This window comes from Glycine soja, chromosome 4 (genome assembly GCF_004193775.1).
Source record: "Glycine soja cultivar W05 chromosome 4, ASM419377v2, whole genome shotgun sequence".
NCBI classification, from domain to species: Eukaryota; Viridiplantae; Streptophyta; class Magnoliopsida; order Fabales; family Fabaceae; genus Glycine; species Glycine soja.
Window position 1 is genome coordinate 119,315 of NC_041005.1, and position 21,607 is coordinate 140,921.

At 33.8% G+C, this 21,607-nt stretch overlaps 2 protein-coding genes, 1 long non-coding RNA gene and 1 pseudogene across 3 annotated transcripts; 2 read left to right on the forward strand and 2 right to left on the reverse strand.

Annotated features, from left to right (window-relative positions):
* Positions 1-2,105: 2,105 nt before the first annotated feature.
* Positions 2,106-4,149, reverse strand: LOC114408266 (annotated as a pseudogene).
* Positions 4,150-5,516: 1,367 nt separating this feature from the next.
* Positions 5,517-10,474, forward strand: LOC114408368 (uncharacterized protein ycf39-like). The gene is made up of 6 exons (XM_028371392.1): positions 5,517-5,979; positions 6,045-6,143; positions 6,223-6,510; positions 6,587-6,682; positions 6,758-6,898; positions 10,015-10,474. The coding sequence occupies exons 1-6, from the start codon at positions 5,590-5,592 to the stop codon at positions 10,189-10,191; spliced, it is 1,191 nt and encodes a 396-aa protein (XP_028227193.1). The 5' UTR covers positions 5,517-5,589; the 3' UTR covers positions 10,192-10,474.
* LOC114408369 lies at positions 6,905-8,949 on the forward strand. The gene is made up of 2 exons (XR_003665878.1): positions 6,905-8,195; positions 8,473-8,949. It is a non-coding gene; the product is annotated as an uncharacterized LOC114408369 (long non-coding RNA).
* Positions 10,475-14,552: 4,078 nt separating the features above from the next.
* LOC114408370 (alanine--tRNA ligase, chloroplastic/mitochondrial-like) lies at positions 14,553-20,629 on the reverse strand. Its single transcript, XM_028371393.1, has 12 exons — positions 20,508-20,629; positions 20,157-20,431; positions 19,902-20,080; positions 19,744-19,822; positions 19,528-19,662; positions 19,277-19,426; positions 19,039-19,149; positions 17,980-18,897; positions 17,555-17,827; positions 16,736-16,945; positions 15,953-16,110; positions 14,553-15,526 (listed from the first exon to the last, which is right to left on the reverse strand). The coding sequence occupies exons 1-12, from the start codon at positions 20,572-20,574 to the stop codon at positions 15,190-15,192; spliced, it is 2,892 nt and encodes a 963-aa protein (XP_028227194.1). The 5' UTR covers positions 20,575-20,629; the 3' UTR covers positions 14,553-15,189.
* Positions 20,630-21,607: the final 978 nt, after the last annotated feature.

A 21,607-nucleotide genomic window follows, 5' to 3' on the forward strand; every position in this document is an offset into this window, starting at 1 on the left:
GTTGGTCGGGAGCTTTTGATACTGGGGCTTTTAGTATTTCTATTTGGATGATAATGTTAGTTTTATGCGGTTCAGAGTTTAGAGGAATACGCATGCTTATAGTTTTACTAGTGTAATTAGAGGTGATAGAACATGTTCGCATTGTGTGGTTTAGACATAGGAGTGGATGAGAGAAAATGAGAAGAAAAAAAAAAAACGGATAGATATATTTTCTTCTGTTTGATGGCGGGTACTGGGTAGCGAAGAAAATGTGCAAGGGAGAGGAAAGAATTTGCTAATCCCAAAAATTAACCTCGTTTGTGCCCTTGTTCGCTAATGCTTCTTCACCTTCTCTACAATATAAGTCTTTTCTTTTCTTCCTTACCCATTCGAAATTGATAGTGCAATGCACACCTCGTTATCATCATCTTCTTCCCTGGACATATCTGTGTTGTCACTGTCCAACTCCACTAATAATGCCCTTGACAGCCTCCCACATCTCCTTCAATAAAGTGTTCGCTGGGTAGTAATAAAATCTTTTCTAGTTTCTACTACACAGGAGATTTCAAGAATCAGAAGTCATTATGTTCTGATGATGGTTTGAGGCTCGTGATTGATTTTAATTGTCTAATGAGATTTTTGTAATTAAATCTTTTCTACCATTTATGTGCAAGTTCATCAAAAATCATATTAGACATTATTGTAATAATCATAATATACATTAACATCCTGCTTATTTGTAGATTTTAAATAATTTTTAACTAAAAGTATATTTAAATTATATGATAAATGGGTAAAATAAAAAGTAAAATACTAAATCATTTTTTATTTTTTTAATAACAACTTGTAAAAAAAAGATAAAAATTATACTATCATGAAAATGTATATGTATTTTTTTTTTAAAAAAAATATATCTAAATACACTCCTTACAAGAATAACAAAAGAAACTATGAAATCAGTTCAATAAAAAAAAAGTTATGAAAGGAGTATGATTTATGATTATGAAATCAATTCGTTCATTCTTTTTAAGGACAGACATTGTTGTGTACACCCAGCGAAATTGTTGATACACCTACCAGTCATTTCATGATCTTTTTATTTTGTTATGATGATCCGAGCAGGAGTTAAACTTGTGACTTTCAGGTTAGTAGCACGACGCTCTAAGCAACTAAACTAATAAGCAAATTATATTATAAAATAAATAATATTACTATATATAACACTAAAATTTCTAATATATATTTAATGTAAATTTAAATAATAAATTTTGTGACAATTAATTTTGATATAACTCATACGAATTATTTAATCCGTATATTTTTTATAAATAAAAAAATATTTACTATTAAACAAATAATTTATTAATAAATTAAAAAAATATTTTTGAATTTTTTTTTTAAAAAAATACTTACGGATCATGTAACTCATATGAGTTAACTCATATTGACTACATGATCCGTATGAATCATACGGATTACGTAATCCCATGACTCATACGGATTACGTAATCCTTATGATTCATACGAATTATGTATTTCGTATGAGTTAATCCGTATGACTCATACGGATCACGTAATTCGTATGAGATATATGGATTATGTAATCTGTAAAAATAAAAAACCTTTAAAGGCATTTTTGGAATTTTATTTTAATGCTGGATACACAAACAATATGCTTGGTGCACCTAACAAAGCCCTTCATGTTGTTAAGTAACATGATAGGATCATAGGATTGTACTGTATGAAAGTAAGAAAAATATAACTTTACCAAATAAGAATCATCCTAATCCTAAATTACATAAAAGATCTAAATCTATTATCATATCTTTGTTTTTCCACAGCTATTTTTTTTAAGGCGGTCATATTTGAAATACCATTGAACACTAAATTTAATCATATTCAATTAATTAAAGTAAAATTGTCAAGTCTAATTAAAGAACATTTAATATAAAAAAATACCTCAACACCCCCAACAAACTTTAAATAGTATGTCTATGTGTTATGGCCCAACAAACATCACCAAGCACGAAGGAGGTAAGCACAGATATTTCCCAAAGGTCACCATGCAGAATCACCAAACCACAGCATCTCAAGGATTTTGTGTAAAACTAATTCTATTAAGAATTTGTGATGTGGTAGGATAGGATTGGATAAACAAGAATATGGTTGTCTGCCACTTCTTAGTGTACCTCCTAGTGCTAAATTCTGTTTTTCAAATTTCAGTATCTTAATTTTCTATATATGGGTTACTTGAATGTAAGGAAAAGACATTCGGAAATAATATAATTTTCCTTCTTACCTTTCCTTTCGGAGGTCCTAGCCCTCGAAGTTTGGTCTATTTCTTTTCTCTGATTTTATGCTCATAACATTTGTTAAACCCCTAAATCAATACAAATATTCCTATTGTAATTTCTTCTTATGTATCATTCTTGTCGAAACTTGTTGTCTTCCAATCTAGCTTCTTTCCTTTAGAGTCAATTTAAAAATTGGAAAACAATACCATTTTCATTCATTTGAATGGACTCAATGAATTTAAGCTAGTTAATGCATGTTTGAATTCATGATCATTCCAAATCACATTGAAATACTTGTCAATTTTTTTCTTGTAGAAATAATAGCTTAAAAGAAGGATTTTTCTTTCCTAGGCTCAGGAGCATAGTAAGAGGCTTTGGTGCGTGAATGCTTGACTATTTGATGAAATGGTTGAATTCTCTATGGTCAAATTCTTCCTAGCAACCTCCACCCACTCTGTTAGTTTAATAACGGCATCTGCCCACTCATACTGAGAGAAAAATGTATGTTTGTCTTGATGGGTGACGACAGATTCCGAGATGAGTATTTCTCACTGGCATCTGTCACACCAGATATCTGGTATTGAGCAATTTCGGGAGAAGTAACACCAGGAGGCAAAATCTATGTTATGATCCTTACTCTGGTACAAGTAACTGCAATCTTGGCACTCTGGTAGCACCTCCAATGACAGGCCCGAATGCTGAAGCTCCTGAAGTCCACGTCGTCGTTATGAAGCGATTCAACTGAAACGGGAGCAGCTGTGTTTGCACTAAGAATTTCTTTAGTTCGTTTGATCTGTTTCTTCAATTTAGCCATAGCCTTGGGAAAATGCCTGAAACTTGTGCATTGAACTCATCAGCAAAATACTCCACCAATCGCAATTCCATATTCTGACCACCAAGCTCTGGGTTCCAACGGTCCCATACGACAAGCGCTGCATAGGTTCTGCTGGAACCCATGTCATAGAAGATCACGTGCCTCGACTCGTCCGACAAGACCTTATCGATCCCATACTGCAGCGCCGCACCAGAATGCTCGTTTATCAACGACAGAACGTTAATCCCTGCCAACTGCGCCGCCACAAGCAATCCTCTCCGATCGGCTTGCCCCAAATACGGCGGCACCGCGATCACTGCATCCTTTATCGGAACCTTCGCGTGAAACTCCGCCAAACTCGCCGCTTAACCCAATATCATGGCCACCAGCTCCTCGGGTGAGTAAAAGGCGTCCGCCATGAAACCCACGCCGCCTCTGGAATCTTCCTTCGCCTCCAAAGACAAGTACACTGAGTCCAAAATCCTCCTCGCGGAATCGTAGGGTTTCGCCACGAGGTCGTGCATTTGCGAATATACCTTCTGCGGATAGCGAGCCACGAGGACCGCCGCCTCCTCAACGAGGATGCGGTGGCCCTCGTGGAGGGACACCTGCGCCGGCGACTCCCGCTTCGACATCTCGTTGATCGCGATCGAGATCGGGATCTGACCGGGCTTCAGGTCCACCACCGCCACCTTCACCGATTCCGAGCCCAGATTTACGCTGAAAACTGCGGATTGTGCGGAGAGAACGCAAGAGCGAGCGATAACACGATTAGCGCCACCTTCCAAGCTATTTTCTGGACGAAATGCAGCGTTGGGCTTTGGCCGCCGAGAAAGCGATGGAAAACAATTGAACGTGCTTGGCGGAAAAACGGAGGTGAACGAGGGGGTGCGTTTAGTAATAATAATAAGGCTGAATTGCTTACTAAGTTAGAATAGTTAAACGCATGGAACAAAGTCAACACCTAGTCTAAAGTATGTTTTTTATTTTTCTTTCTTCTTTTTAACTAATGTCTTTCTCGATTAAAAGTTAAGTACTAATCCCACAATTATATTACATCATATTGATTATTTTCCATTCCTCCAAAAAATTTGGTCCTATTTTGATTCTTTTATAGATAAAAAATAATTATCTAACACAAACCAAATTATTATCAGTAGTAAAAAAAATATAATAAAAACATGGTAAACAATATTATTACAAGCATTAAAAATATAATAAAAATAATAATAGAAATATAATTGATTGGGTTCAGATTGATTTGAGTTTGGAAAGCATAAACATGATATCCAAATCAATCAACATTAGATTTTAATAGGTTAAGTTCACGTTATATTTGAAAAAAAATTCAAACTAATTTAATTGATTTGGTATGAATCATTGAATTTTTCATATTGATCTAAATTGATGAACACCCCTTTTATGGGTGTGTAGAAATTAGTTCGGTAAAAAATTAAACTAAACAGATTTCAATTGTTTTAAATGATTCAATTTTATATCCAAATAATTTAACTGATTTATAAATTGGTTTGAAATCAAACTAATTTAAAAAAAATTATTTTTAAACCAAACTAATTTTTAACTAATTTAAATGATTCTAAGATCTAGATCAATGAACTAGTTTTCGGATTTTTTTTCAAATAAAAAAAATATTCAATTGAAAATCAGTTTGATTAACCAAATTGATTTTGTAGAAATAATTTGATCAACCAAATTAATTTTAAAAATAAAGCATTTTTTCTTGAATTAATTTTAAAAAAAATCAATTCAATTTAGATTTGATTACAATTTTATTCAATCGGGATCGTTATCCCTTTGTATGAATTACAATTTTCTCACTTTTGTCGTAGTAGGACGTTCTATATAATCAAATATTGAAACACTCATCATATTTCTCTCTTTTTCTTAATTATTTTGTAATAATCAACTAACAGTTAAAATTAATGTTTTTTTCTCTCGAAAGAATTGAAGTATGAAAGTTAAAGTGCAGGGAATATTTTTGTTATCGTGTACTATTTAGTAGAAGAATGTTAGTGAAATATGGCTTCAAAAAGAAATTTTAGTAAAATAATTCCTAACATTTTAAAGTCAAATATTTTTATGTGTACATTATTTGCTCAATAAAAATAGCAAGAGTTTGTGCAGTCTCCTAAAACCTCAAAGTTGTTAATGTTATTAATTCTGAGTTTTAGTTAAATTAATACCAAAAAAATTATTTTTAATACTTTTTAAATATTTAGAGAAAGTGAGAAACATTAGGAATATATTATTAAAACTGATTATACAAGTCTTATTTTAATTTAATTATGTATTTATTTATAATAATAAAAAATGGTAAAAGGTGGGTAGGAACTTGAAAAGTTTTATATTTATTTGGAAAGGGTAGATAATATAGGAGAAGAGAGAAAGGGTAGGCATCCGACGTGGAGGAATTATGATCAGAAGTAGGAAGAGAAAGAGAGATGAAATAAGGATAGTTTGTGGTTGTCCATCATCCATCGAATGAAGATGGCGCTGCTCAAGGTACACGCACCCACACCCACACCCACATCTGCCTCTGCTCAACTGCAATGGCGCTGCAGTGTAAGTGTGGCACCCACCACTCTGGCGTTTCCCAATTCCTACTCCATTTCTGCGGAAAGAGGAAGAAGAGAATGGAATTGGAGGGTGAAATGCAGCAGCAGCAGTGCGGAGATTGAGAAAGGGGCTGCGAGTTTTGGGCCCGGGAGCCCAGTGAGAGCAACCAACATTCTGGTGGTTGGAGCGACTGGAACCCTGGGAAGGCAGATTGTGCGACGGGCACTCGACGAAGGCTACGACGTTAGGTGTCTGGTCAGGCCCAGGCCCGCTCCTGCCGACTTCCTTCGCGATTGGGGAGCAACAGTTGTGAATGTCAGTATTATTTATTTTCCATTCCACTCATAAGGTTATTATTGTTTTCTCTTTCTCTTTCCCAGGCTGACCTCAGTAAACCAGAAACCATTCCTGCTACCTTGGTCGGCATACACACTGTCATTGACTGCGCCACTGGCCGTCCCGAGGAGCCCATCAAAACCGTAACTAACCTATCACACACACTTGATTACTTCTTTCTTTGCTACGTACATTATCACTCACTTATCACATACATTTCAGGTTGACTGGGAAGGCAAAGTGGCTCTTATACAATGTGCCAAGGCAATGGGAATTCAGAAATATGTCTTCTACTCCATCCATAACTGTGACAAACATCCCGAGGTTCCCCTCATGGAGATCAAGTTTTGCACTGAGAAGTTCCTCCGAGACTCTGGCCTCAATCACGTCATTATCCGCTTATGCGGTTTCATGCAGGGCCTTATCGGTCAGTATGCAGTTCCCATCCTAGAAGAAAAATCTGTTTGGGGTACTGATGCCCCCACCCGAATTGCTTACATGGATACTCAGGTAATACTTATTACTCATCTGTCATCTCCCTTTCTTCTTTTTTCTTTCTAATCACTCTCTCTGTCTCCACCTTTAGGATATAGCTCGCTTGACATTTATAGCCATACGAAATGATAAATTAAATGGTAAACTTCTTACATTTGCCGGTCCTCGTGCCTGGACAACCCAAGAGGTAACTTTACTGCATCTTTCTCTTGGCTTCAATCCTCAATGCTCAATTTCTCACTTGTCACTTTTTTATTTTTAGGTGATAACCTTGTGCGAGAGGCTAGCAGGCCAAGATGCTAATGTCACTACAGTTCCAGTCTCCATTTTAAGACTCACTCGCCAGTTGACTCGCTTTTTTGAGTGGACAAATGATGTTGCTGACAGACTCGCATTTTCAGAGGTATCAATACCCTTCATCTTTTCTAAACTGACTCATTGCTCCGCCACCCATATTTTCCTCAGTGTTCTAGTTGCCTTATTGCTGACATCTCATAACTACAATCTTTCATAACCTTCCCATCTACATAAACACTGTCTTTTAAGTGGCTGCCTCTATGATGATTCACCGAAACAAATAAACGTGTGGTCGCAGGTTCGGTGTACTCACGAACTTGATTTATATCTGTTTGGATAAACTTCTTTATAAACTAGTTGAGTTTCTCCCATAAGTTTAAATCAACTTGTAAACTTAACTTTTATACAAGCTCTCATTTTTAACTTTTAAATAAATAAATTGCTGGAGAAGTTTATCCTAACATGGTCTTGAGCTAAAAAAATCTGATTTGATTCGTGTACTTGGATTAAATCGGGTGGAAAGTAAATCCGATCCGACGAATCTTGGTTAGTGCCTCCAGTCAAATTAAAATGAGGGATGTATTTTTGAAAATAAAATATGATATTATAACTATTGATTCAAGAAATCATGGTTTAGATTCTTCCAGTTTTATAGTTTGCTAAGTCATAATTTAAGTTGTTGATTTTTAATCTACTGTCATAACTTAATCCTCTGAAGCATATTCTTCATTTCAGATAAGTCTTGTTCTAACATTTAAACTAATTTTTTCAGTGGTTTAATTGTAAAAATTTTGATTTTATTGATTGTGTGCATGGCCATACCTTTTTTTGGTATTGAACAAGGGTCCAAAGGCCCAAAAAGAAAGACTAAGCGGCCATTACACGGGGGAAAACAATTTCCATAGAATCACTAAGAAGCAACTGAGACAACATCACAGGCTGTTGCTCAAAAAAGCAAAAATCACCCTCCATGCTACAAGCATAATCAGCAAGCTTGTTGGCCCTTCTATTTCCTTCTCTGTAGATGTGAAAGATGTGGATAATCCCAATGCCAGCAATCAAATTCCGAATTTCTTTCACCAATCTCCATCCCAAAGAGCAGGATAATGTTGTTTAAACCTTTTTGATGGACTAACCATAGCCCCCGAATACTCCCCATAACTCGGCCATAAAAACCGATCCTCTGCCTATGCACTTGGAAAAGCCCCACAACCATTTCCATCGTGATCCCTCAACAACCCGCCAAATCATGCTAAACCACCCAGGCTCTTTACAGCCCCATCAGTATTGAGGCATAGCCATCCTTGATGAGGGGGATGCCATTTAATCTGCACTTGGATCTTGGACTTAATCACCACCCGTTGGTGGGTGATCTAGGTGCACCCAACATTTTAAGTGAATAGGTAAAAATGTCCTTCACTCAAGTTGATCCGTATGACTCATATGAATTAACTTGATCCGTATGAGTCATAGTTGATCCATGAGTCATATGGATCAAGTTGATCCGTATGACTTATATGGATCAATTTGATCCATATAAGTCATACGGATCAAGTTGATCGATATGTTTCTTATAGATCAACTTGATCCGTATGACTCATATTAATCAATTCGATCCGTATGAGTCATAGTTGATCCGTATGTGTAATTTTAACTTACGGATTAACTTGATTCATATAGACGACGACAAAACAACCACCGCAACAATCACCACCGACCCGTAACACTTTCACCTCGACTCAAGCGACAACTCTCTCAACAATGAAAAATCAACACGAACCAACAACTGAGGGAGAAAGCGAAGAAAACAATGGAGGCGTTAAGAGAAAAAATAACACTGCAACCAACTTCAAAAGGAAGAAGACACCAGGGACATTTAGGGAATTAAAAAAAATTATTGGGTGCACAAACAATAATGTTGGTGTACCTAGCATCACCTTGTTGGTGTTTTACTTGTCCCACTCTTCACTGGACCATGTGGTCGTTGCCTTTTTAGTTTGGAAAAACAGAAAGCACCAAAATATGGACCTTTTTTTGGTGTAATGGGCTTTTATTTTTAATTTGGGCTTCAAGTGAGTTTTTCAGTTATATGGTTTTGTTTTGTTCTTAAATGTTTTGAAGGTTTAAATACTCTTTTAGTACTTGGAATTTAGTGTTTCTTTTCGTCCTTGTAAATTTTTTTTTTAGTTGTTGTAAATTATGTTTATTTTGATTTTAGTCATAAAAACATTATGATAGTGCTTTGAACATTGGAAAAAGTGTTATCTAAAGCACAAACAACATAACATAATTTATAAGGATTAAAAATAAAAAATAATTTTATTAGGACAAAAAACAAAAAAACGTTAAATTGCAAGAACTAAAATGGTATTTAAGTCTATTTCTAATTTATTATTTGATGTCATATTCTTATATAAATAAGAAAATCATTTATTTAATTTACTGGACGATCACAATTCCACTAGCTAACTATGAACGAAGGGGGGTTTGTTTCAAGGTATGAAAATTTATTCCCGGAAATATTATGCTTGGAAATTTCATTCCCATAAACATGTTTGTGTGACATTAGTAAATTCAGAGAAAAAAAAGTAAAAAAAAAATGAGAGAATGATGTTGGATATGGTAGATATTGTAGAAAATAACTTTTATTTCCACGGGAATCCAATATACCCACCCTTCTCCATGGGAATAAACAACAAAACCATTGTGAGTATTTTCCATTCCCGGGAATATTTTTACATAACCTGTACCAAACCTGGGAATATGATATTCCCAAGTCCACATTCCTGGGAATCCTTGAAACAAACGCCTCCTAAGAGGTTATGGAGGATTCTTCCTCATTTAAGTAAATATTCAATTGCTTGATTTCTTTTCTCGTTTACTTACTAAACCTTTTCATTGAAATCCATTACATGAAAATGATAAATCAATTGGAATTCGAAATGCATTTCAGATTATCAGATGTTAAAAGTGAACAATTATAGGTAATGTTCAGAATTTATTGGTTTTTGTACCATAAGAACAGAAAAATCATGTTGATGCCTTAAAGTGCTATATTTTCAGTACTTGTTGCATGACTATATTTTACATTATAGCATCACCAAAATATAATAATATTATATTGTATCTGTCAATGAATTTGCAGCATTTAGTGAATTTAAAAAACATTTCTATTTCCTCGTGGTGGTAGTAAAATGTGCTCAATAATGGAAAAATATGCAGGTCCTTACCAGCGATACTGTATTTTCTGTTCCGATGGCGGAGACATACAGTCTTCTTGGGGTTGATTCAAAAGACATAGTTACACTCGAGAAGTATTTGCAGGACTACTTCACTAACATATTAAAGAAATTGAAGGATCTCAAGGCCCAGTCAAAGCAGACAGATATTATCTTCTGAAAGATGTTTTGAAATTAAAAACTTGTTAACGGATGTAGATATCTAGAAATCTCATTAAGATGCTCCCACGATGTATATTGTTTTCTTTTATATATATATATATATATATATATATATATATATATATATAATTTATTTTCGGGTATAGTTGATGTGCCTAAGAATGATGAGGCTGTACCAACAAATTTAAACATATTATTTATTTACTTGAGTGGGAGAAAAGTCTCCGATTTGTGCATCTGGGACATAAGAGTATTCTATGATATTTTCAATTTTTAATGAATGTTAAGTTTAGGATCTAATTGTATTTCTCTCTTATATAATTTCTTTGGAAGATGTTTACAAATTTGTTAACGGTTAGTTAATGAAAAATTTATTTTAACTTATGACAATATTAAAATGTTTTTAGAAAAGTTGACCCAAATAAGTCCTAAGATGAGTCCTTGAAGAAGGAAGACATATATTTTAGATATAAATCTCCATATATAATCATATATCTTGAATTATCCAAAAAAAAATATTTATAAATTAGTTTGTCGGTTGTATTTTTGATGAATCAATATTCTTAATATTAGTTAAAAGAATAAGCAATTGAAAAGGGAATTAAGTTGAAACAAATTATTATTATTTCATAAAAAATGAGTGATTCAGTTATATGTATGGATTGTTAATGTTTCAATCAAAATTTATGTTCCTATTGGACAATCTAATATTGCAAATGAGCCTTAAACATGCATAAATTATATTAGACTATTAGACTTGTTGGTTCCAGAAATAAAAATTCATGAACAACAAAAAAAAGAAGTTAAAAGGCATGATGAATAGATTGATGATATGAAGACTCTAAAAGAATATCTAGACATAAATAATCTTTCAACTCCAAGAGAAACTCAAATAAATGTATCTAGTAAACAAATATATACAATTCAATAAATTATGTCATTAGTGCAATATGATGATATTGAAATTCAGTTAGCAATGACGACGTGTTTGCATGTTTGCAGGTTACATAGAGTCAGATGCAATTGAAGTAGGGCAATTGCTTTGCACACTAGTCAAATTGTTAGTATATCCATCATAAGATGGACAATTTTAATATTGTCATTTTGTAAAGCTGATGCAAATTTGTAATCCATAAGTTTGAGTAATACGTAAACTTACGGATTCATAATCTGTAACATGTAATCCATATACGGATTGACAATCCGTAAATTAATTATTATATCAAAATTAATTATCATAAAATTTATTATGTAAATTTACATGTGCATTAAATATATATTAGAAAATTTAGTGTTATATATAACGATATTAATTATTTTATTACATAATTAGTTTATTAGTTTAATTGGTTAGAACATCGTACTAATAACTTGAAAGTCATAGGTTTGAATGTTACATGAGTCATTAACTTGTTAAAACATTTTTAAAAAAAATATGGAATCTGTAAAAAAAAAAAAGAAATCCGTACATACGGAGTGACAATCCGTATGAACATATAAATTGTCAATCTAGGGATTACGAATCCGTAAAAAAATTATGAATTCATAATTTGTATCAGCTCTACAGAAGAATAATATTGAAATTATCCATTTTGTGCTGGTGTACCAGCAATTTAACTGGTGCACAAAGCAATTGCCTTGAAGTAGATAACAAAATAATTGTCCAAAATGAAAAGATGCAATTGAAGTAGAATTTGACCTTGTTTGGATAAATTTCTATGTAAGCCCTTATAAAATAAGAAAGAAAAAAAAACTTCTCCCATATGCTAAATGTTTTTATAAAAAAAATGTCAATAGTTAAAAAATAGTATTATATTACAATTTAAAGTGTCAAGGGTACAAAACTTATCCCTAATTTAATCTCTCGTTCAAAATTATTTATCTATTATAAAATTTAATTATATAACATTAAATATTTATCTTATAAAATAAATGAACTAAAAGAGTAGTTAAATAAAATAAACGTTAAATTACTTCAAATGCTACATGGGCCACTAATTTGTTAAAACATTTTTAAAAAAAATATGGAATTCGTAAAAAAAAAAGGAATCCTTACATACGGAGTGATAATCCGTATGAACATACAAATTGTCAATCCAAGGACTACGAATCCGTAAAAAAATTACAAATTCATAATTTGTATCAGTTTTACAGAAGGACAATATTAAAATTATCCATTTTGTGCTGGTGTACCAGCAATTTAACTGGTGCACAAAGCAATTGCCTTGAAGTAGATAACAAAATAATTGTCCAAAATGAAAAGATGCAATTGAAGTAGAATTGAACCTTGTTTGGATAAATTTCTATGTAAGCCCTAATAAAATAAGAAAGAAAAAAAACTTCTCCCATATGCTAAATGTTTTTATAAAAAAATGTCAATAGTTAAAAAATAGTATTATATTACAATTTAAAGTGTCAAGGGTACAAAACTTATCCCTAATTTAATCTCTCGTTCAAAATTATTTATCTATTAAAAAATTTAATGATATAACATTAAATATTTATCTTATAAAATAAATAAACTAAAAGAGTAGTTAAATAAAATAAATGTTAAATTACTTCGTAGGTTCATGAACTAATTGATAATTTTTAATTAGGTCTTTCAATAATTTTATTTTTTATTCGATCCTTAAGTTCAACCATCATCACAAAAATTTAATATGGTATTGTTACCTCTACATGTCAGTATGTTTCCAACTCACTTTTATAGGTCGATATTTTTATTTTTATATTTATGTTCTAAACCAATTATTCTCAACTAGTATTCTCACACTATTAATTCACTCAACTCAAGAACTTTTTCACAAATCTCTTCAAGTTTCATCCTACAATAAGCTTGTTATAAACTCACACAACTGACTTAGAGAATTAAATTTTTGTAAGGACAGTTAAATAGAAAGACCCAATTGAAAACAAACATAAGTTTAAGAACCCAATTAAAAAAATTCAGATACTTAATTAAAATAATTGGTCCCTCCAAATTAAATTTTTTTAGTCCCTCAATCTCAAAAAAATAATTTTTTAGTCTCTTCTGACTTATTTTTTGCAATTTGGATGAACACTTGGGGTGATTTTTAACCATAGGAGGGATTATAAAACACATTTTCCAAATTTGATGAGTTAAAATAATGTAAACTTTATTTTGAGAAATAAAAATACAATGTCCCCAAATTTAAGAGATAAAAAATATTTAAATTTAATAAAAAATAATCAAATAGTTTCAAAATCTGCAAAATAATTTAACCTAAAATAAAGACATCATTATCTTATCCCTTTTTGTTTTTCACTCGTTTTCCTTTGGTCTTCCTTTCATTTTCTTTTGGTCTTCCTCCTTATCAGGTAAGTTAGGAAGCCGCCGATGTATAGGTCCCAAGTGTATTTATTTATCATAAACAAAATGGTTTGAATTAGATTTTGTTTTCGAAGTAGGTTTGAATTGATCTATGAGGGTAGTGGTATTCGTACGGAAACTATTATTTAAAAAAATAAATGACGAGTGATTATTTTAGCTCGAAACAATTAAAAATTAGTAATTAGACTAAGCATCTTGTATACCAATCGTAAGAATGAAACGTGAGTAAAAGGAAAATAAGAGAGAAGAGAAAAGTCTGAATTTTGAATTAAAGAAGAAAAAAAAAGTATTTTTGTAAATTAACTTATGTTTTTATTTTCTTTTTTTTCCGCTTTGTTGGGCAATCTATGTGTCGACACTTTATTTTCTTTTCGATAAAACAGAAAAAATACATTTGTATTTTTTTATTAATATTTTCTTTTTAGGTAAACCAAGCATATGTAGTTAGTTTTCATTTATAACAATAGTTGACTTATGGGAATGGAAGGCGAACAGTGGGAAATGACAAAAGATTTAATTTGGCATTACAAGACCGATGATGATAATGATGAATGAGTGGTAGGATAAAAAATTGAATGAAGATAGTGATGGTGAAAGTGAAGTTGGGAAAGGAAAATGAAAATGAAGACGAAGGTAGTGTTATGCATGGTGGTGACGTTGTTTGAGGTGGGAAGCTGGGGAGAAAAATGTGGAAGACAAGAAGGAATATTGCGGCGAGGGGTGCCAAAGTCGATGTGGTGGTCCTGCAGGAGGTGATCTGAGCAGCATCATCCCCAGGAGCAGCTTCGACCAGATGCTCAAACACCGCAATGACCTTGAATGAAAAAATAACTCAATTACTAGTTGATAATGCAGTTATATTTTTCTAATTAAACATATTTAAGGCCATGCGTAAAATAACATTCGGTGGACGTGTTAATCAAGTCGTTCTTTAGTTAGGAAAAATACTATTCTATCAGTTTAGTCATACAATATGACTCATTCAACGATCTTTCTTTCTTAAAAGGTGAAGGTAGAAGCTACTTTGTCATAATAAAATAAGCCATATTTTGGGACATGACACAATTTCTCATCTACCGTTTATTATAACACAATTTCACATCCACGATAATCATCTATTTTTCTTTTTCTTTTTTTTAAGTAGCGTTTCACCCCCAACAATTGACAATTTTCTTGGCGGTCAAGTTGCTAGACATAACATCATTCACTTACTTTCACCAAACAGCTTAACCTTCAGTTGTATCACTTCTAATTCTATGGGGTCCCAACTTCCTCCAAGGCAATCAAGAGAGAAAGGAGTGAATCCACCTAGCCGTCTTTCATTCTCAAAACTATCTTTCTTGTGTGTTGTGTGTGTGTGTATATATATATATATAGTGACAGTGTTTGCACTTACATCCTGCATCCAATCTGAGATGACAAGTTGGAATGTGTGAATGCAGACCAGGTTGTGTCAGGAGAATAAAGTCACACGAACAAATGCTCTATAATTACGTGCCGCCCCAACTGGAAATGCAAGGAAACTCGTTACTTCAGCTTCCACCCCTTTTGCTTGTGAATTGTTTTGTGATGTATTCTTCGACAACAGAGAATCAATATTTTCCGTTGCTTTAGCATAAAAAGATCTGCTAAGTGTGTTTAAATTCAATTCCCTTTTTCACATAGAGTAGCTATAAGCTCTGACCGAGCCTTATCAAGGGCACTTGCCAAATTTTCAGGCTTCCTCCCACCAGCCTGAGCAAAATTTGGCCTTCCACCTCCTCCACCACCACATAATTTTGCTATTTGTCCAATAAACTTGCCTGCCTGGATCCCCTGATCAACCACCCCTGGAGTAAAAGCAGCAACTAGACTAACCTTCCCTTCACCTGGACATGAGCCCAGTACCACAGCTGCTGGATCTGTTAGTGTTTCCAGTAAATATTCTGCGGCACTTTTAAGTGACTCAGCATCAGCATCATCAAAGCACTCAACCAGTACCCTGGAATTTTTCAACAATCAATAAATAAAAGTGATACATCTACTTAATGATTCATAAATTTTTAAAGATATTTTTTTTCCCTAGTCCTACGTTTAACAAGATAGGGAGATATAAATACAAGGGGCATCCTTTCAACATAAAGTTCTAATCATTTCTGTAGCATCCACAGAATATATTCAAGGGACTACCAATGATGAGATGCAACACCTCTGCTTCTTAATAGTCAGATTTCTTTGGTCATGACAACAAAAACTTCACGTGAGAAAAGGTTGAAAGACTTCTATATCAAAGAAAATCTTCAGATAGTAGATTATAAACACTAAATTGTTTAATCCGAAATCTTTTTTCAAGTTGCTAAAAAGGAACAGAAGAAAGCCCTCTCCTCAATATTATGGCAACATGTACTACCATACAGAGAAATATTACCTGTACTGTTTTGAATTCCCCACCAACATTGCTTTGCTTGCAATGACTGAAGCTTTGTAGATTGCTGCTTTTGCATGAACAGCAGAATTTTCATTTCTCACTGCCCTTAACTCCTCTAAAAGGTTTTCTATCCTTGTTGTCACTTCTTCTGGTTTAACCTTCATAAGGTGATATTATTATATTAATTATAACACATTAAGACATGCAAAATAAATATTAGAGCATAAATTATACTCAATTAGAATTTAGAAGTAATGGTGCCATGTCTAGTCAACTTCTCCGCAGGTAGTCCTTTCCAAGATATTGGTAAGGTAACTAACTCAGATACCTATTGAGAAATACCCAAGCACTTGGGGAACCCTCCCTTATAACCTAGTGGTTAAGGGGGGCGAACTGAGGCACTTATGTACTCCACAGATCATCCCATACTACTTGATGTGAGACTTAGGCACCTCATATTACCTAAGTACCTATGATCAATGCCCATCTTGAACAGAATAAGATGGTTTGTCTCTCATCCCTAATTTTGTTGAACTATAACCCCCCCTCCCACTCTCCAAATGAACAAAAGAGTAAGGAAAACAAAAGGATGCCTTTGTGCACAAACTTATATAACTAATAATTGATCACAGTAATTGCATGGCAAGTAGATATTAACAGCACAATATGATTTTAAAATTACGGTCCATGTAGATCAAAATGAATATTAACTGGTTCTCCTGAGGACGAATTATAACTGTTCGAAACTTAGGTGGACTGTGAAGCCAAGATCATGGAACATACTTTGAGAGTGGAACATAGCTGCTTCAGATAAAAGTCTCGGGCATTGATATATTCAATGAAAGCTTCCCCAGCTACAGCTTCGATACGTCTGATTCCAGATGCAATACCCTGTTCTGAGATAATTTTAAAACCACGAATTTCGGAAGTATTACTGACATGAGTCCCACCACAAAGTTCCATCGATACACCAGGAACCTCTACAACACGTACCTGCAGTACAGCAAATTTTAAAACCAAAATAAGCTATATAAACATCAGATCAGCTTGATAAATACTAAAATGGTGATATTATACAAATTATTAATCTTTTCCCAGGTTGTCGAGAGGTAGAAGTATACACACCTAAGATCTGGAACATATAACTGTACTGTCATAGAAGTGATGGTGGGCCATTAGGATTTGAACTTTACATTTAGTTTCATTGTTTTATGCAACAGGATATTGTCTTAATAAGATTTACAGAATCTAGTATCTTACTATGCCGTGCATGATTTACTACTGCGGTCCATGTGCAAGAGCATGTCAGAGATACAGGGACGGCTACTGGTATATATAAAATAACAATTATAATTGGATCTATTTCAAATTTGCCCAATTTTTTTTTTGGGCATGAATAGCAATCTAACAATAGTAAAAAGGGAATTTCAGTCAGAAGAAGTATCAATTTCTGAATATTAGTTGTAAACCATCCCTGAAGGTCACCTATTTTGAAGACACACTTCATGACACATGTAACCTATGAGCTTAGAACTACTAAAACAGAAGTAAGCCAGTTGAACTTTGAAGGTCAATACCAAAAGTGTTTGAAGTAAATCTAACCTCTTCTCCATATTTTTCTCCAAACATTGCTATAGCCCCAGCACTTTTTGCTTCAACAAGAGGCATCACTTTGGTTTGAAGTTGCGTTGCATCCTCAATCCATCCATTTATTAGCACTTCAATTTCAGCAAGCTCACTGTCACGAAGTGGTCGGTGGAAGTTGAAATCAAACCTGAGACGATCAAATGCCACCAGTGAACCAGCTTGTGAGGTCTCCTGACCAATAACCTTTTTAAGTGCAGCTTGTAGTAAATGAGTAGCAGTATGATGAACCTACAAAGCACCAACTATACCTATTATAATCTTGAACAATTTGTAAGTTTGGAATCTGGAAATATACATGACTATGATGATGTAAGGATTCATCTATATTAAAAGATTCACCACACAAGTACATGAAATGAGTAAGTCAACAGTTCTTGTACCTTAGCTCGCTGCCTCAGCTTCACATCAACTGCTGCTTCAACTTCTTTGCCAACCTCTACAACACCCTTTTGGACTGTACCCTTGTGAACAAATATGTTGCCAAAAGATTTCTGAACATCTAATATCTCCACAACAGCTTTTGGTTGATTCTCACCCTTTGAAATATATAGATAACCATGATCGCCAATTTGACCCCCTGATTCAGCATAAAATGGAGTCTTGTTCAGTAAAACTTCCACATTACTCCCTTCACTGACCTGTGGAGCTGGATTTCCATTTACCATTAGGCTTTCTATCATTGCTTTACAATGAAGGTTATCATATCCAATAAATTCAGTGTCAGGTACATTCTCTGCAATATTTTCTCCATTTTCAATGTCAAGTTTGACAGTATTGTGTGCAGCTTGAGATTGACGCCTTTGCTTCTCCATCTCAATATCAAAACCATCCATATCAATACTCACTCCACGTTCTTCAGCCACTTCTTTTGTTATTTCCATTGGGTATCCATAAGTATCATACAAAAGAAACACATCTTCACCAGCCAAGCAAGGCACGGTTCCATTTCTTTCTGCACTTGATAAAGCATCAGAAAGTTTCTCCTCGAGCAACTTTTCTCCTCTCTCTAGAGTCTGCACAAATCGAAGCTCCTCTCTCTTCAACTCCTCAAAGATACGAGATGCTTTGTTCATCACATCAGCATCAATGTGTGTACTTAATTCCACTACCTTCTCCGCAATAATTGGTAAAAATGCTCCTTCAAGGTCACCCCTACCATCACCCTTTATACCAAGCAACCTGCCTGTACGAACAACCCTTCTAATAAGCCGCCGAACTACATAACCTCTCCCAACATTTGATGGGACAACTCCGTCAGAGATGAGAAATACAATTGCACGCATGTGATCTCCTATAATCTAAGATAAGTCGAAAATCAAAAAGGCAAAACAAAACAAAAACGAAATGACACACATTAAAAGTAATAAGAAAGACAATTGTTATAGGTTTAAAATAAACTAAGATTGTACTGCAGCTTGTATGAAGATAGTCATATTTACTTTCAGATTTCTCTTTGTCTGATCATCGGCAATACCATATGAAACATTTGCTAATTTAGAGGCCTTCTCTATGATGGGGAAAATCAAGTCAGTTTCATAATTGTTTGGAACCTGCAGAAAACAGTGACTATATATAAGATGGACTTTAGGAGCACGTGCAATGATAGTTCTAGTGCCCTATAAATACTTCTTAAAATATAAATGGTCACTTTTTCAACAATGTAAATCAACCATATACCTTTTGAAGAATACGAGCCATACGCTCCAGTCCAAGGCCAGTATCTATGTTCTTCTGCTTTAGAGGTTCAAGAGAACTGTCATCTTTTTTGTTGTATTGCATGAATACTAAGTTGTAGAACTCTATAAACCTTGTATCATCATTGAGATCCTGCTTTCATCCCCCAGGCCCCAACCCACCCACAAAAGATTGTAAAGTTCTGTAGTTGAAGTGATTTTGAATCCTTCAATCTCAAACCATGTCATACTTACGGCATCTACATATCCCCTCTCAGGATGAAAATCATAATAAATTTCTGAGCAAGGACCACAAGGACCTGTCACTCCACTAGTCCAGAAGTTGTCCTCTTCTCCCAACCTCTTTATCCGCTCAACTGGGACACCGACCTGCACAGATAATAAAAAGTCAATCATGTAATGTAGGAAAAAAAGATGATGGTTGAGGAAATTCCTTTTTATCTAGCCAACCTCGTCGGACCAGAGCTGAAAAGCCTCATCGTCATCTTCATAAACACTAATCCACAATCTGTCTGGAGGCAAACCAAACCTAAGAAAGAAAGTAAAAGAAAGTGAATTGCATATTTGAAATAAGGAAGAGGCGAGGTAGGTGGGAAAAGTGTACTGACTCTGCGGTGGAAAGCTCCCATGCCCAAAGAATAGCTTGTTTTTTGAAGTAATGACCAAAGCTGAAGTTTCCAAGCATTTCAAAGAATGTCTGATGTCTGGCAGTTAGGCCAACATTGTGGATATCATTAGTACGGATGCACCTTTGAGCAGTAGCAGCACAAGGTACTTGTCTTGGAACCTAAAAGGTCAGAGTGGTGAGTTAGTTAACGTTGAATGTTGAATAAAAAAAGTAGATTGATTGGCTGCCTACGAACCTTGCCTAGGAAGATAGGCTTGAATTGAAGCATCCCTGCGATGGTGAGTAGAACAGTGGGATCATCTGGGACAAGAGAAGCACTGGGAAGAACCTTGTGACCGCGGGAAGCATAGAAATTCAGAAATCTCTGCCGAATGGAATCCCCGGTCAAGGAATTCTCTGTGTCTGGGACAGTGACTTGTTCGGGAAGAGGAACGCCTTGAGCCTGAGAACATAACCAAGTCCGAAAACGAAACCCGCGTCCACGGTGTCGTTTGAGAGAGACAAACCCTGCTGAAGCACACAATTACAATTACAATTACAAGCTGAAAGCAAGTAACAGAAGACGAGACAATCATTGAAGCATTACTATAAGCTGTGGGAAACGGCAACAGTTGTGATTGCGCAACTGGAACCGCCAACGCCAACCCTTCCATGGTCGATAACGGATAGATAACTCTCCTTCCCTCCCCCACCACATAATAACCACATTTTCAACTATTTCTCTTTCATTTATCAATTTTTAATATTATAACTTCTTCCATATTCATTATTATTTACTTCGTTATATTTTTTTTTTTACTTAAAACCATTTTCTTCGAAATATTTACAACATCAACTAATACTTTTAAAGATTAAAATCAACTACTTTTGTTTAGGATTTATCATATCAAATATGAATTGATTGTTATTTCTAATTAAAAAATAGTAGGTTGTTTATAAATTTATTCTCTATTGTATAGATAATTTATTTAGGATAGTTTATTTTATTGTATTGATTTTAATTATTATATATACTAATATTTTATCCAGGATTTATATTGCATTGTTTTCTTTTTATAGTAATACTTCTATTAGAATCCATGCATTGCACGGATTTATATATATAAAAAAAACACAAAGAGGAGAAGACAAAGTAAAAAATAGAGTAAAGTAAAAAATAAAACTTGAAAGACGAGTGGTAACGACCCAACAATTTTTATAATGTTGTTTATTATTGATTACATTATTTCTTATTTTTTTCTTAAAGAAGTCAAGAAAATGTGGAATGATTGAAATTCTGTTCCCAAAAGTTATTAAAAAATATATGTATTTTTATGGTACTGATGTTATTTTTACTATTTTTAATAGTATTTAGGTTTTAATATACTTTTAATAATTATAAATAGGACTCATTTAGGTTTAACATTTTAAATATAAATTCATTTTTCAAAATAATGATGAGACATGCATTTCGCTATGTTATGTTAATAAATATGTTATAAAATATGTCTGCATGAATATCACTTCATTGCTTTAGTGGGATCCACTAGCTTCATCAATAACAAATTTTTATTGGATTAAAAAACTTAATTGATTATATTTGGTAAGATTTTTTCTCTCAATAGCATTTTTAATTCATAAAACTTCACAATATAGTATAATTATGTTTAGATGATATTTCAACTCATTGGTAACAAATTCTTTAAT